At 33.9% G+C, this 21604-nt stretch overlaps 1 protein-coding gene across 1 annotated transcript in view; it reads left to right on the plus strand.

Annotated features, from left to right (window-relative positions):
* Ret (protein kinase receptor Ret oncogene) overlaps positions 1-21604 on the plus strand; it is a 707216-nt gene that overhangs the window by 353552 nt on the left and 332060 nt on the right. Inside the window, exon 3 of the mRNA XM_081728674.1 lies at positions 17824-17948. Coding sequence (XP_081584800.1) covers positions 17824-17948 — 125 coding nt within the window. The remainder of the gene's footprint in view (positions 1-17823; positions 17949-21604) is intronic.

Here is a 21604-nt window from a genome sequence, read left to right on the forward strand (position 1 = left end):
CTGTTCCAGTTAGTTGCACGTATTGAAACAGCTGTGTCGATTACCGTCTATATATATATATATATATATATATATATATATATATATATATATATATATATATATGCTCTTCTACTCTTTCTCTACACGTTTGTTTCCATACGAAGTTTCTACTGATCTAAATAGTTGTGGAAATCTTCAAGTGTCACCGTCCGGAGTACCGCTGACGTTTTCTGCTTCACATATTCCACAGCTTTGAAGGCGGAATCCACTTTCAGAAAAAGAACAAGTCGCATGGTGTCAAGTCCGGCGAATAAAGTGGGTGTTCCAACTCTGGAGTCTTCTCAGCCGCAGAAGCTGCTTAGCTGTAAAAGCAGTATGCGAAAGAGCATTGTCGCGATGCACAATCCATTCATTCTTCCTCCACAAGCGGGGCCTCTTCTTTATCACGCGTTCTCGCAGAATCAATCAAACCTGCTGATAACTGCTTATTCAATGTCTGACTAGAAACTACCCATTCAATCAGGATCAGGCCATTGATGTCAAAGAGCACAATGAGCATGACCTTCATTTGGATTTGTTCTTGCGTGACGTTTCCATTCGTTGTGACATGGGAGCTTTTCATTGCATGTATTGCATTTTCGTTTTGGGATAATACTGAAGGATCCACATCTCGTCACCAGAATGATTTTCGTTAACAAATTCGATTTTGCTTCAAGGGTTCCTTTCTGTCACTGTACACGTGCTTTCGGAAGTTCTTCTGCTCGTACGTAAGGTTTTTCGGTGCCTGTTTAGCGCATTTTTTTTGTGTGTTTACATGATCTCGCTGTATGCCACATTACATAAATAGTCTGTTGGATGCACTGATTCTCTCGAATCAGTTCATCAATCCGATCGTGATTGGTATTGCCTATTTCCCTCTACACTGTTATATGGATTTCTTTCATATGTGTATGCATATGCAACGCAAACCCTTTTTTTTAAATACTTCCGAAAACATTAACATTAAAATTAGCAGTAGCAAATAAAATATAAAGTATAAATCATTAACATTCATACTTTTTCTCATAGCACTATCTAGTTCCCGTATTCATCCAGAAAGAGTACCTATAAGAAAGAAAAGCAAGTATCTAGGAAAATAAAGCAAATTCATTTATCTTGCTTAAAATCAAAGGTCCTAAATCCCTCTTATACTATTTTAGGAATATCATGAGTTTGAAATGTTATATTTAGCTCTTTTCCGCAACATGGAGTCAGAACTTTAGTTTTCTTTTCTCTAACCACGATTTCAGTAATGAAATTGTTTTCCTTAATTATACAACTCTTATATAACTGATTGCTTTAATTCTCTATAACGCCATCATTCTGAAGGGATGTGTGAGCCAGGGGAAAGAATCGTGTTTTCTTAAGCAACTTCACTAGCTCGTAATTTACTACTTGTCAGGATACCTACTCATACACTGCCATTATTAAGAACAAATTGCTCTACAAAGAAATTTCAGCTGAGATATTAATTAAAGGCATATGGTTAACAAGGAAAATCGGATAAATTTTAATAGGAGGTTATAAACGATATTTATAGAGATTGAGTGTGTTAGTTAAATACGGCAAAAACCTGCCTTTTCTCTCTCATTAGAGAGTTAAACAAAAACCAATTCTATCAGACAGCAGTAAATAGCATCTCGTCACAGAGAATAACCTATATAGATAGTTTTATAAAAAGGCCTTGTGTCCATGTTAAACATAATTTAAACATAACTTTCTTACAAGGCTGTCTATATTCTTTATTATAAATTAACGAGAAATGTTACAGTTTCGGAAGTATATCACTTCCTTCTTCAGACTACTATTCCAACTGAAATCATAGATAACGTAACATAATTTGTTATCTCTACCAATCCTCTTAAACATAAATTAAAAATAGGATTGGTAGAGATAACAAATTATGTTACGTTATCTATGATTTCAGTTGGAATAGTAGTCTGAAGAAGGAAGTGATATACTTCCGAAACTGTAACATTTCTCGTTAATCTATAATAAAGAATATAGACAGCCTTGTAAGAAAGTTATGTTTAATTTATGAGAATAACCTATACATTCTTATCAAATCCTTAAAGATCATCCTTCTCTAAAAGATTAAAAAATCATTGCATCTGCTATCTTTGGAGGAGGACTAAGATGAGAAAATAAACCAAAACCCATCAAAGTTTCATGATTCGTACAAAATGCTATCCCTAACTACGGGAAACTTAGCTTAAATCAACAGTCACCATTTAGACTGTAAATGCTAGCAAATCTAACCGACTGGTCCCGACCGATTGCCGTCGGTGAAGAGCCTAGTCCACTCCATCAGGACTCAATTCCTTACGTCACAGCCACCACAAAACCAGCGCATTCCCAGGATAGGCTCAAATGCATCTATATGTAGGTGCCGGAAAAAGAGAGTTTCTCCTCTGAAATGGTTCCGCCGCTCAACCCTCTCGGGAGGCGCGGACAGAAAGAAATCCGTTACAGTGTTGCCAGATTTGAAGATAAAAAAGTAGAGAGGATATGCTACAAAAATATCGGATTTGAACTATGTGTAGCCCAAACATAAAAATGGATGGTTTTGCAACTTACATACTTTGCTATGCACCGCTTTTATGTGGTCATAACAAGTGTATGAAAAACATTACAAGTTGTTTGTTAGTTGTTTTTGAATGTTTATCATTTAGTGTTCAGTTTATTATCTATCATTTTTTATTTCCAATCGCTTGTTTTGTTTATCATTTCTGTTTTCATTTATCTATTCTCCATTTTTTATTAATGATTTGTTACCAATGTACATAAAAGTTAGTAAAATTGTCACACGATTTTCACGCCAACTCATTTGACTGCAAGAAGAAGAAAACTACTTTTAAAAAAAAGTCGTAATAAATCTAAGATAAAGAATTAATATACATTGCTCTAAATGTGAATTTCAATTTAAAAATAATAAACGTAAGGTTAATTCTAATTGCGGGGTGCCAACACAAACCATGAAGGTAAATACAATGTAATGTAACCTAACTTAAACCAAATCTTACAAAACTTCACCTAACCTAACCTAACCAAAGTTAGGCTATATTTATCAAAAAGTATGAATTCTTGGGATAAAATCCTGGCTTCCAGTAATAAGAATTTATCCATAAACATACAACAGTGTTTTATAAGTATTTTAGAAAACAAATAAGACATAACCTAATTAGAAATCAACAGACTTTTGACCAATTTGAGAGACATCAGGTAATTGTCTGTTTAATATATTTATTCGTTACGGTATGAAGGTTAACATCACCATGAAGTTCTAAATAGTACCGGATCCAATCTTATCTTTGTTTGCCTTCCTTGGACTCGATGTCATATCTGAAATAGTGCCTATGGTAATAATCTAAACTATGTAAACTTCCATATTCCATGTAAAATATTTAAATTCATCAAAATTCCAAGACAATTGAACAAGATTGATATTAAGCCTAACTCTGGTATCATCCTAATTTAGCGTGCGCTACGCCAAGCTTTGATGTCAATGTTCTTTTGCTACGGTTCGTTGTTTGTGGACACATCTCCATATTAATCCCTGAAGGAAATAAGAAATAAATATGATATAAGTAAATGTAATTATGCAAAATGAAGTAAACGTAATTAAAATGAGATAACCATATTGTATTAAGTAAGAATGGAATATAAGAAACGAAATAAGTAATTAATGAAATAAATGATAAACAAAGATAGAAATATAATAAATGGAGATCAGGTATTACAACTAAAGTTATGAATTTAAGGGAGGTGTCTCACAATCTGCTTGTCCGAAGGCTCATAAAAAAACATTGTTTCTAATTATAACCTACCTAACCTTACCCAATGGAAAGTCTTAGTTATGTGAAATAGAGGATAATTACCTATATGTACAAGAGAATACCTGGAACATCATCATCTGTATATTAGTTATGGTGAACATCAATGTACTTACCTTTGTGAATAATAATCTTTCGACTCTAAATCAGAAATACTTGTATCTTGATCTGTGTTATTGTGTGCTGAGTCTTTGAACTGTTTCTTTCACTCTTTAACCGTGCGGTATTCTGTATATAATTCATTAGCGTTATGTATGTCGCTTTGTCTAAAATTCTATAAATTTTGTCGTATTTGTTTGTTATTCGACTCGGGGCATTTCGACGGGGCATGTATGACATTTCGACGGCTACCTATGACAACACTGATTCAAATTAAGTTGTTGGTGGTGTTATAAACTACGCACGGAATTTGCAGTAAGAAATGGAAATGAACATCTAAGAATGTTCTCCAAATGCTCGTATGCTATAGCATGACCAACAAAAGATGATCTCTGAAGGTTTTTTTTTTTACCACATACTCTACTTTGGTAGTTGTGTTACCAACTACGGTCACACTGTCTTACATCATGAATTAAATTGCCATTTTAGATGCATTGAAAAAGGTCTTCACATGTGAGTAATGGCAACGTCACTGCGAGCTGTCAGACCTTCCCTTGCTGACTCTGCTGTAATATTTCCTATTATTTGCTTCGGTGTGGGTGCTACTTAGAACGTTGAGGAAATTGCGATCGTGTAATCTTATTTGTAAATAGATAAGATGGTTTCTATATGACTTAATTGCATTCCTAATGTTCATACTGATGTGTTTGATGCTATTATCTGGCATATGTGGATTAAGTGAGTTAAATGAAAGAAGAGATCTCATGATTAAGTTGGAATCGAAGATTTAGACATGCAGCAAGGATTTATTTATTTTAGATGGAAGATCTCTTATTAAGTGATGGTTTTGAAACCCGCTGTTGTCTGGTAATTGGAAATTATAGGTGTAGTTTAGATTATCTACAATAATATGTTTTGTTTAATTGGTGAAAAATTCAGTGCGTTGATTACTAATTGCTAGTTTATTGTTCAGAATTTCGGCTAGACTTAATTATGAACAATAACCCACGATTGATGCAACAGATCTTTCATCATGGAATAACTGCTGAAATACGGAACCTTCTTAGCAGTTTTCTTGACTCTGGCGTTTGGGTTATTTTTTTTCTTTCTTTTAGTTCATTTACTGTAAATGTAGATAGTTGTTAAATCTATATGTTTCTTGGAACAGTATTGGTTTCTAAACAACTTTCATGTATCTTATGCTATACGAATATAGTTTGTTACCTTTAGTGATGGCGAAAGCGACTTGCATGATACCTCCAACATCATTCTTAAATGTATGATATATACATATTTTTTATATAAGAAGACAAAGTGCTTCTGGAAGCACGTTACCTTCGGATTTAGGCAACCCAGCTTACTTCACTGTATGGTTGGTTGTCCAACTTCACTATTGTACGGCGCAAATGAACCTTCTGGTATATATATAAGCTCTAAAAACCACCAATCTTGTGTTAACTTTAATGCTAATATACGTAAATAATATATATTGTAAAATTATAAAATATAAGAAACAATATCTAACATTTTGACATTAAGTGGTTGAGAATAACGTACTGACATAAAATAGCTCATCCATTGCAGTACTTGGCCTTCTATTTAGTTGTTGGTCAACCAAGGCCAAGGCTAGGCTTCCTTCAGTAAGGATTCCTCTACGAGCACGAACAGACCAATGTCTTACTGTAGTGCTGTCTACACAGTTCTCCCCGTCAACAACCGTATATCTTCCACGTATGTCAATAGATGACTCACCTTCTGCTTTGTGAAATTCACTACACACCGTTTCAGCAGCACCGACATGGTGTTGTTACATCCCACCATGTTTTCTTATGTAGCTCTTTGCCCCAGTGATCAATTTGCAAACTGCAACATGTCAAGAGAAAAGTTTCAATAATACAATGTATTAATATTATTACCTGTCAGAATTGCCTTGTACACTCATGTCCAAAATGATTGTCGCATATATATAACTGTTTTCTTGTAAGTATATATTTTGATAATGATTTTGCAGGGTACTTTTAATACTGATACTATGTGTATAACCGGAAGTGTATATTTGTGGTAAATTTCATAGGAAAAGAATTATAAATACGAAAACTAGAATGAGTAAAACAAAATGTTGCTAAATGGACAAGAAAGTTTTATTTTCGTTTTATTGTTCTTATTTTCTGCTCTTTTGACATGAAATTTGACACATACATGTCTTTGCCGATTATACACTTACTAACGTTATAAGAAATATTCTGCGAATTCGATATCAAATTATATTCCTACAACAACATGTTTATAGACATGCGACAATAATTTTGGACATGAGTGTACATGTTAAACATGGATGCTGGGTGAGAAGTCACTATCTGATTTTAAATGGTCATAGTTCTATCAATTTTAATGAATTCTCAAAGTTATTGTATTTTATTATTTTAGGTTCTCTAAGAAATTAGAAGCAATAGCAATGGCATCTAAAGGGGGTGACTGAAGAAGTTGTGAAGAAACTGACATTTCAGAATGGCATTTCATTCTGGAGCGTGTAAATCTGCCATCCTTGTATAGCGACTGTGACGTAATGTTTATGGACCTCACGCTACACTTCATCCTACTACAATTCAGAAATTGCCATACACAATTAATGACAATCGAATCTGTAGCAGATGGAAGGAAAAATGGTCCGCATCTCCCTAGACGTTGATTGGAGACAAGCAGACCACAGAAATGGTCTACCAAAAGTTCGATTTCATGCCACGTGATTTCTTAGTGTGAGTTGGACCAAGAACAAAGTCCACTGGAAGAAACCACACTATTTGAAAGAATTAGAGAAACGTACTGCTTTCTTGTGTTGAGAAGTTTCCGCAGAATTTCCTTCAAAACACAAGGTCACTTTCTCCGCAATCTTTGTTAGTCACTAACGCTAGATATCATTGTATTTGTGCTTCTGATTTCCCGGATATCCCAGGATAATATAAAATAATAATCTTCAAAATTTATTAAAAATGAATAGGACTACTGTCATCGAAAATCAGATAGTAATTTTCTACCAACCCAGTATATTTCTCATATATATATATATATCACTTAGTATATGATATTCATTGTTTTGTTTTCATGAATAAATAATACTTATATTCGACATTAATATATTTCTTTTTCTGTTGCAATTTCCTCTAACTTGTTACTAGATTTTTATTATATTCTTGAACCAAGCAATAACGAATTCCGGACTAAAGAATCGGAAATAACAGAAACGGGAACCAATTGCTGAACACACATCATTTAACCAAAAACCAACGTGGTTTGGCTAGATATGGAAAGATGAAAATTGTAACAGACGTTTTTGTAAATCCTTTTGCTCAAAAACTGCTACTTCCATTAAAGTATATATTTAGTAGTTTCTCTCTCAACATATCTTTCTATCTTAGTGTTCCTTTTTACTTTTGAGGGCGGGATTTGAGGTCCATTTAGCAACAACAAAAGCTTCGTACAAAAGATAAAAACGAGGGAAACTGAGTAACCTTTTAGCTATTTATAAATCGGAAAATATATTCATACAACTTCCATTGATTTCTTTGTTAGACGATCTCACTTTTGGAGCAAAATACCTTTTTTTTATCTTTCTGCACAGGACGCACATGTCATTCCCCTTGAGTAGCCACAAATAACGACCACAAAAGTATTCAACACCAATCGATAAAACACAACATGAAATCACGAATTAGAACTTTGAACGCTATAAGAGATTTTATCAATCCTGAAAATAACTCACCTTTAGCTGTTTCGAGTAACCAGATTCAAAACAGCATTTTCCTTAAAATCAAAAAAGTAGTTGTAAAGCGTTTTAGAAAAGTTTGCTGTAATTGAGTGAGTCTTTTGTGCATAAGGTGATTAATTAGGTAATAGTGAGTCTAACAACTGGCAAGAACAATTAAAAGTCTGCACGCAATTACTAGCTGATTGACACACCTAATGACTGCAATATTGATAGGAAATAGAAGAGAGAAAAACTCTATCTTCCAAGATTTACGCATATATATCTAATACATTTCTTCCATGTGAAGTAACCATAGATTCAGTACATAAGCGGTTAATATGACATATATAACAATGACCCATGCCTCAGCATAGAATCTGTTCTCCGCAGTCTACTAGGACTAAATACTATTTAATGCAATCCGAAAAATATTTGTGGATATATTTTGACTTGAAAAAAAAATTCTTAAGAAACGGCAGAAGAAATACAGAAAAATGTTTGCAATGTTTGGAAAAGAAAAATAATTTTGGATACTCCATCTGCCATCTGACAGGCTAACATTACGTAGTGTAACATATTTGCCCTATATTCAAAATTTATGTTGATAATATACATGTTAAATTATGTCATTTGCTGTAGCATTAGGGACATAGTTATTCTTTACTGGATAATTGACTGACTGAAAAGAATTTGATTAGCGTTTTGAAACAAAATCTTGCAAAAGCTTTTGCGGTAGTTCTTTATAAAGGGAAGAAAAGAAAAAGAAAGAAGACGGAAATTAGTCAAGTCATTGCAAAAGTACACATAAGGAAAAACAAACACATTTAGGTTAAGTTGAATCAAAAATAGGTTAAATAAAAGACCTCTTGTTTTCTGCCCATGCCGACTACTTTGAACTGCATTAATTACATTTCAGCATCCTACTGAATTGCTAATTGATGTGATTTCTTTAAGAAACTAGGTTTGCCCTGTTTTAATTCTGTCACTCATATAATTGATTTCTCCTCACACTTTAGTTTAACCGCCAAATAATGAATTTCACTGTTAATTCTTCACTTTCGTCTACAATGCATTCATTATGCTAGATACTATATAAATGCAAATGTTGCTGGAATCCAGTAATTGGTGTCAGAGGAAATGATAGCTTCTCAAGAAAACCCAAACATGATATTTATCCACCTCGAAACTAACATACTTCACAGCAATGGAATGTGTTGTAATAATTGTAACTTAATTCTGTTAAATAATTGTGTATATGTCAAATATATAAGAACACTTCTTTAATTGTTATAGTAGTACGTGACTTACAGAATTCGAGATAGTAATTGGCAGTTTTCTCTCAGGGCAACTATTAGTTGTGTGTTGTAACTATAAGAACTCTTCGTCGGCAATTAAATATTTCTCAATATTTTAAATATGCCATCTATCAAAATACTGTTCGTATATAGGTATGCTTTCTTCTCTATGAAGTGCCACAAACTTAAATGTAACTGACTACTTTTACTGTTCAACTTTTAATTTGAATTTGTGGTCCCATAATTTAAATACTATAAGACCATATTGGTCAAATATGTCTACCAGATTTTTGTTATAGCATTGCTTGCATCAATTACATACAAGAAATAAAAATAAATACAATTTAAGACTATTGGAAACCCTGAAGAGTAAACTTAGAAAATAGTGACTTTTTTGCTTTTTGGATTTTATTTCTACGCGAGAAATTGAATCATTGCTGATTAGAAATATTAGCTTAGCTGTTGTAAATTTACTGCGTAAGGCCTATCTAGTGAATTTGTTCATTCTCAACTGTTGTTCATGTAATCGTAAGAACATGAGATAATTGAATTCATGCTGGAAAACAATTAATAGTATTCGATATCAATTAAATTATTAAGATCAACTTACCAGTTCTGTATGAAGTTGTGGTAGTTTAGATGCAAGTTTGTTGGTGACTGTATGTTTTAAGATGAGCTTCAATTCTTATAGGCTACTTTTCTGTTGTCATTTACACAGAATACAACACAAACTTGTTCAAAACATTATATTGTTGCATACGAACAGAGTCAACATCAAAATGCCCTAAATATTTCAGCAGAATTATTGTAGCATAAATTTCGAACACTTTTTGCTCCAATTTGTTAGGATTTCTTGAGTTTCCTTTAAAGATAAAATTATCTGATTAGAGCTGCTGAACGTTAAATCTAAAACGAATAAGCTGAACATCCCTTTAGCAGCCATTGTATTCTACTTTTTTCTCGCTCATAAATCTTACAATTCCAGTTACATACATAAAACCTTATCTCTTGGACACCTTCAATCCAGGCACAGCCTCTGAAATACTCAGAACTTCATTTCAAAGTTCCAAGTTATTTAACTTTATCTTAAGTATAAAATAATCTCATAAGTGTAATGTTTTTAAATACACTATGTTGTACTGCCATTAACGGCTATTCTTCTCATTATTTATAATCTTCAATAGTATCTGATGAATATTTAGTAAATCTAAATGATGACATTTTATATCCAAACCTTGTTATTTATTCAAAATATGAGAACTGTGAGTGTCATTACTGAAGATCTTCAATACTAAATAACTAACTAACTCTATGGTCTATGGAAGGGGCCGAAGTGGCTCAGTGGTACAGCGTTCATCTCTGGTGCTTGGGGTCCCGGGTTCAAACCCTGCTTCCGCCAAGTGAACTTTGGGGTGGACAAACATCGTGTGCGTGGGCTTCTTCGGGGTTCTCCCACTTTCTTCATTCCACCGTTTCATTCATTACTCATCATCATGGCATAATCGTGGGACGTAAAACTCAAAAATTTCATTTCATTTCTATGGCCTGTATGGAACCCGTATGCATGGAACCCGAAGGTTCAATGCAGCATTCACAAAATATCTCGACGGACTACTATTCTTAGCCAACTGGATCCCATTCCCATTTCTGCAAGATGCATCTTAATATTGTCCTCCCATCTGCACCTAGGTCTTCCTAATGGCCGTTTTTCGATTGGTCTTCCAGTTAAGACTTTGAAAGTGTTCCTACTTTCTTCCTTACTTCATCTACATCAAATGCCCACCCAAGCCTCCTAAGACTCTAACAATGTATGGTAAACCGTATAAATTATGTAGTTCCTCGTTATGAAGATTCCGCCATTCACCATTCCCGTTCCTCTTATGTCCGAATATTCGTCTCAGTATCTTGTTCTCAAATACTTTCAGTCTGTTCTTCCCTCAGAGTAAGCGACTATGTTTCGCAACCATACAGAACAGCAGGCATGATTATCGTTTTATAAATTTTAAGCTTGAATTTCTTCGACAGAATTCGCGACGGCAAGAGAGTTTTGAACTGAATAAAACACAAATTTCCTGCTTTCAGTTGACATCTAATTTCTTCGTGAATATGGTTTTCGTCTGTCAATATTGATCCTAGATATTTTGAAAGTATCCGAAGATATTCAATACAGAAACTATAATCGTCATGAAATCTTGTTACAATTATAAAAGTCTATTGTAAAGAGAAAAATATTAACTGTCAGCTTTAAAAGTCAATATCTTCCCTATACGTTATTAAGCACTGACCGCAATGAGTCTGTGTCTAACTAGTTAACGCCTCACTAATAGTGTTTACATTTACTTCTTAACTACAATTTATTAATCCTACGTGGTGTATTGTGGCTTCACGCCTTTGTTTATTTCTTACTTATAGAAAATTATTAGAATTTAACATTATAGGGTTCAAATATATTGTGACAATAATGAACTTTTTCCGCTCTATGTATGGAATAGAAATGTTACTGATGGAAATTTTCGCCATATATCCTTGAAAATTGGCCGGAATTATTTAAAACTTCAATGTGAAATGAACTCTTTTGCAGTAATATGAAATTTTTCTAATCTTTCAATGCCAGTTTCACCTTCCTCGTGGCTAAATAGTTTTGAAATCGATGTGTAAAATTAATTCTCTTTTAGGTGAATCTCACGTTGTTCTCTTCCATGTAAAACTCTAGATTCACGTCTCACATAATAAACATTAAACTTACAACACTATAGAAGTTACTACAAATAAAACGATGAAATTTAAATTAAGGAAACTTCCTTCTCTTCAAGGTTTCGTAGAGAAGAGATTCCTTTTGATTCCTATTGTCAGTACAGATATATTATGCATTAAATGCACGAGAAGAACTCAGAATATTAATAGCTTCTTTCTTTGAACTTCGAAACTGTCATTAAGCATCCTCGTTAACTTTCCTTCAAATGCAAATTTAAAAATGCTCTTAACAATGCTATAATATTAGAAATTTAGATTTCTGAGAATTTCCTAATATGACCTCCCGATCTATATCGGCGTAAACCATAATTAATTTATACTAAAATGATGTTGAAGAACAATACAGAGAAAAATAACGAAAACTGAAAATATAAATTCAATTCACGTGACTATTTTCATTTTATCAAAGTACACGTAGTAAAAGCGAATATGTTGCCCGTTTGGATATTCAGAAATCTGAAAATCATTTAGTTTTGCTTAGCACATAATAAAATAACTTCATTAACTAGATAATTCGACACAAGTATTGGGAGGCTTTAGAACTTGCTATAGAGAAAAGGAAAAGAAGATTGAAGAGAATAACTATAAATGTTTAAATTCCAATAGATGGGAAACTTGAGTTATGTGAAATTGTGTTCTTATAATTTGATTGATGTTGTTATTCATAGTACAACTAAAACCATAAATTTTCTTACTAATTTAACAGTATTATTGCTTTTTCTTATCTTAGTACATATGTTATTAAATAGTATTTTCTTCATTTGGACACATAGCCTAAACGGAAGTTCTTTGTATTGGGGAAAGACAAATTAACAAAGGAAGACAATAGTGATGAATGTAAAAGTACACCTATTGTACTTCATTTAATGTAGAATCAAATCCCTGCATTCCATGGCGAAAATTTTTGAAATACATTTTATTCTCCACGCCCACTCCATTTGCTAGGTTATTCACAACATACGTTATCAATACTCCTGGTTTTGTATTACTGAAGAAAGAATCCTCCATGAAACTAATTGTGTATATGTATGTTGTTGCTTCTTTTCAGACGTTTGAACTACGCTTTTCAAAATTCATCCAAGTTAACGAGACGCCTGCCCGTATTCTATGAATAAACAAGCCCTGAAGCACGAAAGTTTGCGCCTATATATTTCACCTTAAAATAATAATAATAATAAAAAGATTTTATGCCTCCTCTACTTCCGCTATATTGTATTCCCCTCTTTCTTATACTTTGAGCTGAAATTTACAAAATCCACGAAAGTAAATGAGAGTTGGAATTACTTCATATACAAAGTTTCTGCCTCCAAATCAGCGGAACAAAAACTACTTCCTCCTTTTATCTACTTCGTCTACCTCATTGAATTTATGTGATTGTTTGATATATTAATTTTATGAAGACGGAAAAAAATTAATTCCTTGCATTTTAGTAAAACGTCTTGAAAGAAACTTCTAATAATAGCATTTTCCTTGAATAAAAGGTTTTCTTATGTATCATATTTTATTGGTCAGTTTCATAGAATGAAAGCTTGATTGAATGAATTCCGCAAACGTTCAAAAGAAATATATACGAGGGGCATTCAATAAGTAAAGAGACAAATTGCTATAGCTCAATAAATATTTATTTCAATCTTTCAAAACTAAGGCTATTTTTCAATATAATCACCCTTTACAGTTATGCATTTGTCCCATCTTTCTTACAGCTTCCTAATTCCCTTGGCGAAGAAATCTTTCGATTTACCCAGAAGCCACCTTTGCACCGTCTGGGAACCCATCTGGCACACGTTTTTCTGTACTTTAAAATGTTCCTAATGACACTGTGAACAGTTCCAACACTTACTTCAACTTCCTCAGCTATCATTTCAACAGTAATTCTTCTGTTATCACGAATAAGTCCGTCAATCCTCGATTCCAACGAAGAACCAGAAACTTCCACTGGACGTCCACATCGGGGTTCATCACCTTGTTCGGCCACTTTTAAACCGATCAAGCCACTTGTAAACATTCGCACGGTTCATACAACTGTTACCGTACTGTCTCAACATTCGAGAAAAAATTTCACTTGGTTTTACACCTTCTGCGACTAAAAACCTAATGACTGAGCGCTGTTCTTCTAAGGTGCAATTTTGTAGAGGACTTGCCATGATGAATTGATATTTTTGAAGTTATGTTGACATAAAATTACGAAACAGCAGATCAGAGCATATCCCAAGGTTGCCAGCTAACACCCCTGAAACAAAAAAAAAAATGATTAGTGTTAAAAATATAGACTTTGTCTCTTTACTTATTGAATGATCCTCGAATATATATATCACATGGTGAAAGAAGTATCCAAATGGATCAATTTCCTTCGGAGATTGGCTTGCACAAGCGAATGATCTTTTACCCTTAGAATAGTGTGATATGGTATGCGATAAACGTTATTCCATTTTATTATGCATTTAACTCACTAATAGCTTCTCTTCGGTTTAATGGTTGATGCTGTGCTTTTGGTGATCAAGGTCCTGGCTTTGGTTCTCATTTGCCGAGCATCGAAGTATTGAAAACCTACCACTACAAAATATTGAAAACCTACCACTTCCCACTTTCTGTTATTGAAATAAAGATAGTAGTAGATAATATATCGCCGTTAGATATCAGTAAACATACTCCAGCGGTTAACATCTACTGGACGAAGTTGAAACTTCTAGTGAGTGATCCATTTTATTGTTTGCAAGAGTTTATTTGATTTTTATTTCAAGTTAAATTGAAAAATTCCTGGCACTCAAGTAAAGGCTATCGTGTTTCATCCGCTGAAATCACCTTTCGGCAAGTTCAATCCCACTCCGATATCAGTTCTTGTGTCCTTCGAGGCAAAGAACTCTTCTACTGCAGTTTCAATTCTTCTTGGCTGTTGGATCCTCACTAGCACAAGGAGTGGAACAAGTAATATGTTAAAGGTGCGAGATTCGAACCATATGCTGTGTCACAGAAATGTTAGTAATCACCTTCACAGGTGTTAGTAATCACCTTCACAAAGCACACAAAATATCATTATCCCAGCAAGCGACTAGACTTCCGTGATCCATGTATGTAAGGGATACCAGGTGAATGCTGGGAAACGCGGTACACACTGCACTGTATGTTTATGTTGTTTAAATAAAATACTTAAATATTCATAGTAAGGCGATTATTCATAATTATGAAGACACTTGAACTATATATTAATAAAACTAATTATTGTTTCTTGATAGACTATCTCACATAAAATTACATAAACAAAAATATGAAGCATTGAGACAACATCTAAATAATATAATTACGAGGGGGATCAATTATAAACGAACCTTATGTTGAAACAAAATATGTATTGTAGGAAACAGAGACATTGACACAACCTATTTTTCTACATAGTCTCCTCCGCCTTTACGGATACATTTTTTTCAAAGTTTGGGGTAGGTTTTTGATACTGCTCTCGTAGAATGAAGCTGAGTGAGTAACCAACCAGTTGCGCACAAACATTTACACTTGATCGTTGGCCACAAATCGCTCGCCCCCAAGTGCTTCTTTGAGGGGTTCAAACAGGTGAAAATCGCATGGCGGTAAATCTGGGCTGTGCGGTGGATGCAGAAGCGTTTCCCAGTACATTGCCACCAGTTTCTCCTGCGTAACGCCTACTGTGTGGGGCCTGACATTTTCGTGGAGGGCCAACACTTGATGCATGGGATAGTCTGGTCTTTTGCGTCGATACTGCAGATTAACTTGATTCAGTAGGTCGCAGAAGTAGGCTGTGTTGATAATCGGATGTTCATGTAAGGAATCCACCAGCACAAACCAACTCCAGTTCCAAAACACCGTGGTGAACACCATCCCCGCAGACAACCGAACTTTGGCTTTCCCGGGGTTTCCTTCACCTTTCCTTTCTCACTCCATGATCGGACGCTTGGACACTGGGGTGTAATGGTACACCCATGTCTCATCACTGATAACGATGCGATGCAAAAACGCTTCCCTTTCTATGTGAAAATGAATGTTACGCATTCGAACAATACGAAATCGTTCAATCTTTTGATCATTCAGAAGCTTGGTAACCCACCGAACTTGGTTTTGCGAAAGCCCAACTGATTGATTGATGATTGATTGGACACTTCTATAGCTCTGCCGCAATTTGACATACAATTACGCGTCGATTCCGTTCGTTAAGCTCACAAACACGTGTCATGTTATTAGTCACACTGGTGCGTGGACGACGAGGATTAACTTCATTTGCAACACGTTCACGGCCTTGCTTGAGTTCGTTGCACCATACTTTTGCCCACGAAAGGGTATCATTCCCGAACTAGGTCTGCAGTCTGAGGTAAATTTCGGTCGTGGTCGTGAGGTTGCAACTTCGCGTTAAAACGCCGAGTGCAAATCGTTAGATTTGCGTCTATGCTCTGGCGGAATGCATGGATTTTCTACATGACCTTGGCCAATTGACAATTTTCTTCCACTCTTAGCAAACTTTTTTGAAGCATCTGATTACTGTGCTTAGGTTAACTGCACATTCACCTTTCTCACAGCAAATGTTTCGGGCTACTTCCATAGCATAATGGCCCAACTGAATTTACAAAGCAAAAGTATCGGGTAAAGACTATGTTACATCTTCATTTTGTTAACCTACTTTCAGTACTACACCTGAATACAGTACTATACAAGTTTTTATAATGAAGAAACTACCATTATCTATCCGGTGTTTAAAAAATGCTTTGGTCCATTATACACGCACCACACAAACGAGACGTAATGTTAAGTGCCAATATTGGAAAAAGTAATCACTCGGCATTGTAATACAAGTTCCGACAAAAATACAAGTTCCATGTGGCACATGAGTAGTTATTGTAACAAATAAGTATATAAACATATCAATCTTATCAAACGCTTTCAACATGCACAAAACAATTTTCCTTCTCAATAGTGGCAGAGTAACATGTTGCAATGCATTTATTTCCGTCATATTTTTCATACATTTAGCACTGTACGAGTATTACGATGCATCTGAAGTGGACACGTCATTTTTTTTTTTTTTGAACAAAATTAACCTTAATACTACACGGATATCCTAGACTAAAACTAGTAATTTTTGTTACTTGTAAATTTTATGTTGAAAACTTTTCTAACTATATTCATGGAAATTGATTATAGTTTTTTCAAAAGTGAAAGCAAGCGATATATCTAGTCGATTTTAAAAACAGCTCTGACTATTCTAATGTCAGTGAAATAAAAGAGAGAAATCCATTTTCGTGCACGAGAAAGTAATTTAGTTAGTACATGACATTTAAAATGCAAACAAAATTCTAGGTATGTAGAAAGCTCTGTTTCAGGAGTTTTAATACGAGACATATCTTTAAAGTAGCTTTGATGGTTTTTCTGAAATTTGGAGATTATTCTGCCGCAAGTGAGAAATTACGTAATCCTCACTTTTGGTAAAGACTAATTTGCGGTTTTGTGAAAAAGTATTCAGGCTGAGTTTGTAGATTTCGTGACTTTACCGGTTTCAAAGGCTGTGTAGTGTTCTAGTTAAGCCTTGGTTTTTGAACAAATTAATTTACATTTAGGCGTCATTTTGGTCAAACTCGCTTAGGCGGGTAATGCTATCATGTTGTTTTTCACATATTGTAACCTGAAAATCAACATGAATCTTTGGTTTTAAAAACAATAAACTTTTATGTGTCACCTGTTTCCATTTATATTAAACATTGTATTATTTAAGGTTGTTATAAATATAGTTAATGTAAATTCTCAACTCTATTCGATTTAAACTAATCGCTGAGCAAAACAATACGTTTATTGTAAAAATTATTAGCGTATAACATTTTAGCCAACTATCCACTTGGCTTTATCAGACACTATATCTGATATAGTGTCTGATGAAGGCACGTGGATAGTTGGCCAAACTGTTACACTTTAATAATTTTTACAATAAACTTGTTGTTCTGCTCAGCGAATAGTTTAAATCATATTTAAGTCTACTAAAGCAAAGCTTGTACAATTGAAAGTACTCAAAATTATTACTATGCAATGTAATAAAAATCATATTTATGTATTGTTCTTTCAGTGACAGAAAATCGTTTGATCAAGGCTGTATTTTCTGATGGAAATGAGGATGACGCGATGATGGAAATAAATGTAACTGTACTTCCTAACAAGTCTGTTAAGAATATCTGCAAAAATATAACCAAGGTAAGTCAATTTTCATTACATATCTGATCGTACAAATATTATACCATATATTTTTAACCCCTTCAGTGTGTAATTTTCAGATGCAAACCGCTGTAAAAAGTGTAGTTTTTTTTAGAACTTTGGAATTTGTTACTTTTTAATAACTTTTGAACCTCTCAAGCAATCATAATGAAATTTTCTGCATTATGATCTTTGTTGCTTCTAATTAGCTACTATAACTTGTCATTGTCGTATTTATGGTTATCATCATCATCATCATCATCATCATCATCATCATCATCATCATATGGTTAGGTTACACAAAATTTGGGAATGCCTCAACAGATCAAGCCCAATTTTCCTGTGTGGTCTCTTGGGGTTCCTAGGTGAGCGCAAACTCGCTAAATATTGTCGGTAATAACATTACTCATACTATGGGCAAGTATATTCGCCATACGCAATACAAAATAGCCAAAGCAAAATGAAAGCGTATATATACGCCATCCGCACAGCAGGTGTGTTTTGAAGACACGAGTTAACTCGCCACCCATACTGAAGGGGTTAAGTAATTTTTTAAAATGTCTTAGTCAATTTTAATTGTACATAATTACAAAATGAATAGTACAGAAAATCACTTCTGTACCATTTTCATAATAATTATAATTTGTACCTACATAAGTAAACTGCTGTTATAATTAGAATTGTGTGAAACTATCTAAAGTTTCAAAGTTAGTACAATTTTGCTTTGGATCTGTTCACATCTCTACAATGCATCGAAATCTTTACTTCAGAATATAGTATAAATAATTAAGGATATGGGTCACTACAGTAAATTGTCTCTCTCTCATTTCTTAAATTGAATCATATCATTCTGTGATTATTATGGAAACATTTATTAAACAAATATGAACAAAATTAGAATAGGCGTTTTCCAAAAAATCGTACCAAAGAAAACTCATCCCACGAGCAAGCTACTCCTTGTGATTCTTTTAAAAATGAAAAATTATTTATCCCATGTTATAGGTTTGTTAACGAAACATTTATGTAATTCGAACAAAATTATATGCGTCGTTTTATAGAAAATCGTCTGAAGAAAATACCTCCAAGAATAAACTATCTCTTCTATGTATTCCTCAGAGAAACAGCTGCTACGGTAATATAAAATTGTTAATGAAATATTGATTTGTGAAAAATAAAAATAATCATTAGAACCATTTTCAACAAAATGACATTTTCTTTTTCTTTTAATTGTTTGAATCCTCCAGCAAAATACTCTTATTTTGAGGGTAGAAGGAAAATTAGAAAAACGTCTCTGGATGAGCTCATAAAAAAGAAACTTATGTTCAAAATTTGTTGCAGATACGTTGAACAAAATAGCCTCTAGGCGAATGTACATGAGGATGAGAGATAAGCAGACGAATAGACATCGAAATATCGTTTTTTGGTATGTAGGAATGATGAAACATGTAACTACGTTGAAATATCGAATTCCATTTTTCCACCATCATTGTACTTTCTCTCTTATCATCGTTCAATATCAAAAACACATATATTTTGTCATTATGAATATTTATAGACCTATATTTTAGATAATCAAAATAAAAGAATCGCCAAAGTACTAAAATAACTTACCTTTGTGAGTTAGTTACATTCCTTATTCGTACATGGCGACTGTCTTGTGTTGTGCTATGTTTGGTGAAAGAGGTAGTACCAGAGGCAGCGTAATACAATTTTGGGTGAGTAATTTGAATTTGACAGATATTGGAGATGTTAAATTTTTCAAAGAAGGAAATTTGTGCAGGAGTGGTTATTTGGAGCAGGTGTATCCAAGTCTGCCAATATGTCAAGTGTATCGAGAGCATGAATGTTCAAGGTGATGAAGTCATATACAATTCTTGGTAAGGCATGAGAAAAAAAGGAATAGTGGACTGAATCGAATCCCACTATCTTATTATTTCTGTAGTCAATGTGCCGCATGAGGTATATTTAATACTAGGATTTAATACTAGGTGGGAGTGATCACTGAATATTAAAGATATTTATTGCGGCACAATTAACTGCAGAAATAAATCAATATCCAGAGAAGTATGTTTCTACAATCACAATCTGACAAGAGCTGCATAACATCATCATTCAAAGTCGGATTATGGTATCAAAATATCTCTTTATCGCCGCCAAAGCAGTAGCGTAGTATCACCAATGATCAGAAGATGAAGTGTGATTCAATAATTGTTTTTTTTCTGAGAAGCCTAAATTGTTGTGCTTCATACTACTATCTACTATTGACCTCCATGGTGGTACGACGCAATTATATAGTATTCCGTTAGTTTATTGGTACCCTTAAAGAGGGAATTACCCTCAAGTGATTAAGCGTATATTTAAGGTCATCAATTACCTTTTATGGACTATGTGTTGCTACGTCTTACAAGATAACAACACGCCAATATATACAGTATGCTTAGTCAGAAGTACTTCGAGCAAAAATAAGGATGATCTTCAACACATCCTCTGGCTCTCTCAATCCCCCGATTTGAACATCACTCAACATCTATGGTAAGCTTTATATTAGTGAATCCGGGGGGATGTCTTCCTTGATCATAGGTAATATAATTGTGTATTGAAAAAATACCAACAATAATAATTATTGTCTTGAAAAGCTATCTTCAAATTAACATTGTACCAAATTTCACAAAATTAAATCCCCACGTTAAGCGGGTTTGCATATCCAGGCTCCTAACTATGAAAACATTTACGCTCAGTCCAACCTCAATCATTTCACGAATTCAACCAGTTTTATGTATGTTATTAGGACATAATATCGATTGTGATTTATTCTAAAAACACTTTTATACATTGCAAGAGCTGTAACGTCCAAATATTTACTGAGAACTCATAGTCGTATCGGAATAAACAAAAGCGAATATGAAACAGTAAACTGCTATAACAAAAGGCAAAAGAAGAGGTGCAAAGGCACTCAAAACGGTCGAATGGTTTGGGTCGATACACTATCAATCACATGTTTGTGAGTTCAAACCCCATAGCAAGTTGTTTCTTTTTTAAGTGTCTTCCTATTTTCATTCGGAGGCTGAAAATACTTCTTTAAGTAACTCATTGAAAACTTCTTTTGTTTCAAATTCGATTAGAACGGAACATTATATGAATTGCTAATCTTAAATCCATACCTAAAAAAAAAATGAAGTATACTCACTACTCCATTATCCTCTGATTTGTAACGAAACACTTTTTATAAACAGTGGTGACTTCAGAAAATTATCCTCGGGGGGAATTTCAAATGCGGGTGGAGGGCAAACATTGGTAGTCCACATTGAGCACGATCGAATATATGGTCCTGAAGGCGGAAATTTCTTAGCTCGAGAGGGGTCTCAAATTCTCCCTCAGATCACGTCCTGAAAGCATCATTGCTTAAAAGCTTTTCGTAACAAATATAATATTACACTTGTTTCTCGTTCTACATTTAGAATTGGTAAAATCATAACTTATAGAGGATTATAATAAAAGCATAAAAATTACAATACCAATCATGTATAAATTATCCTGTAAGTTACCAACTTTGGGTCAGATTAAAACTCAAATATTTGTTTTCGGATTGCACTTAGAAGTAAGTCCTCTGTATATAATCCTGATTGGAAAGCCATGTTTAACACTAATTAATTAAT

This window comes from Thermobia domestica, chromosome 10, assembly GCF_964235325.1.
Source record: "Thermobia domestica chromosome 10, izTheDome1.hap1.1, whole genome shotgun sequence".
Classification (NCBI taxonomy): domain Eukaryota; kingdom Metazoa; phylum Arthropoda; class Insecta; order Zygentoma; family Lepismatidae; genus Thermobia; species Thermobia domestica.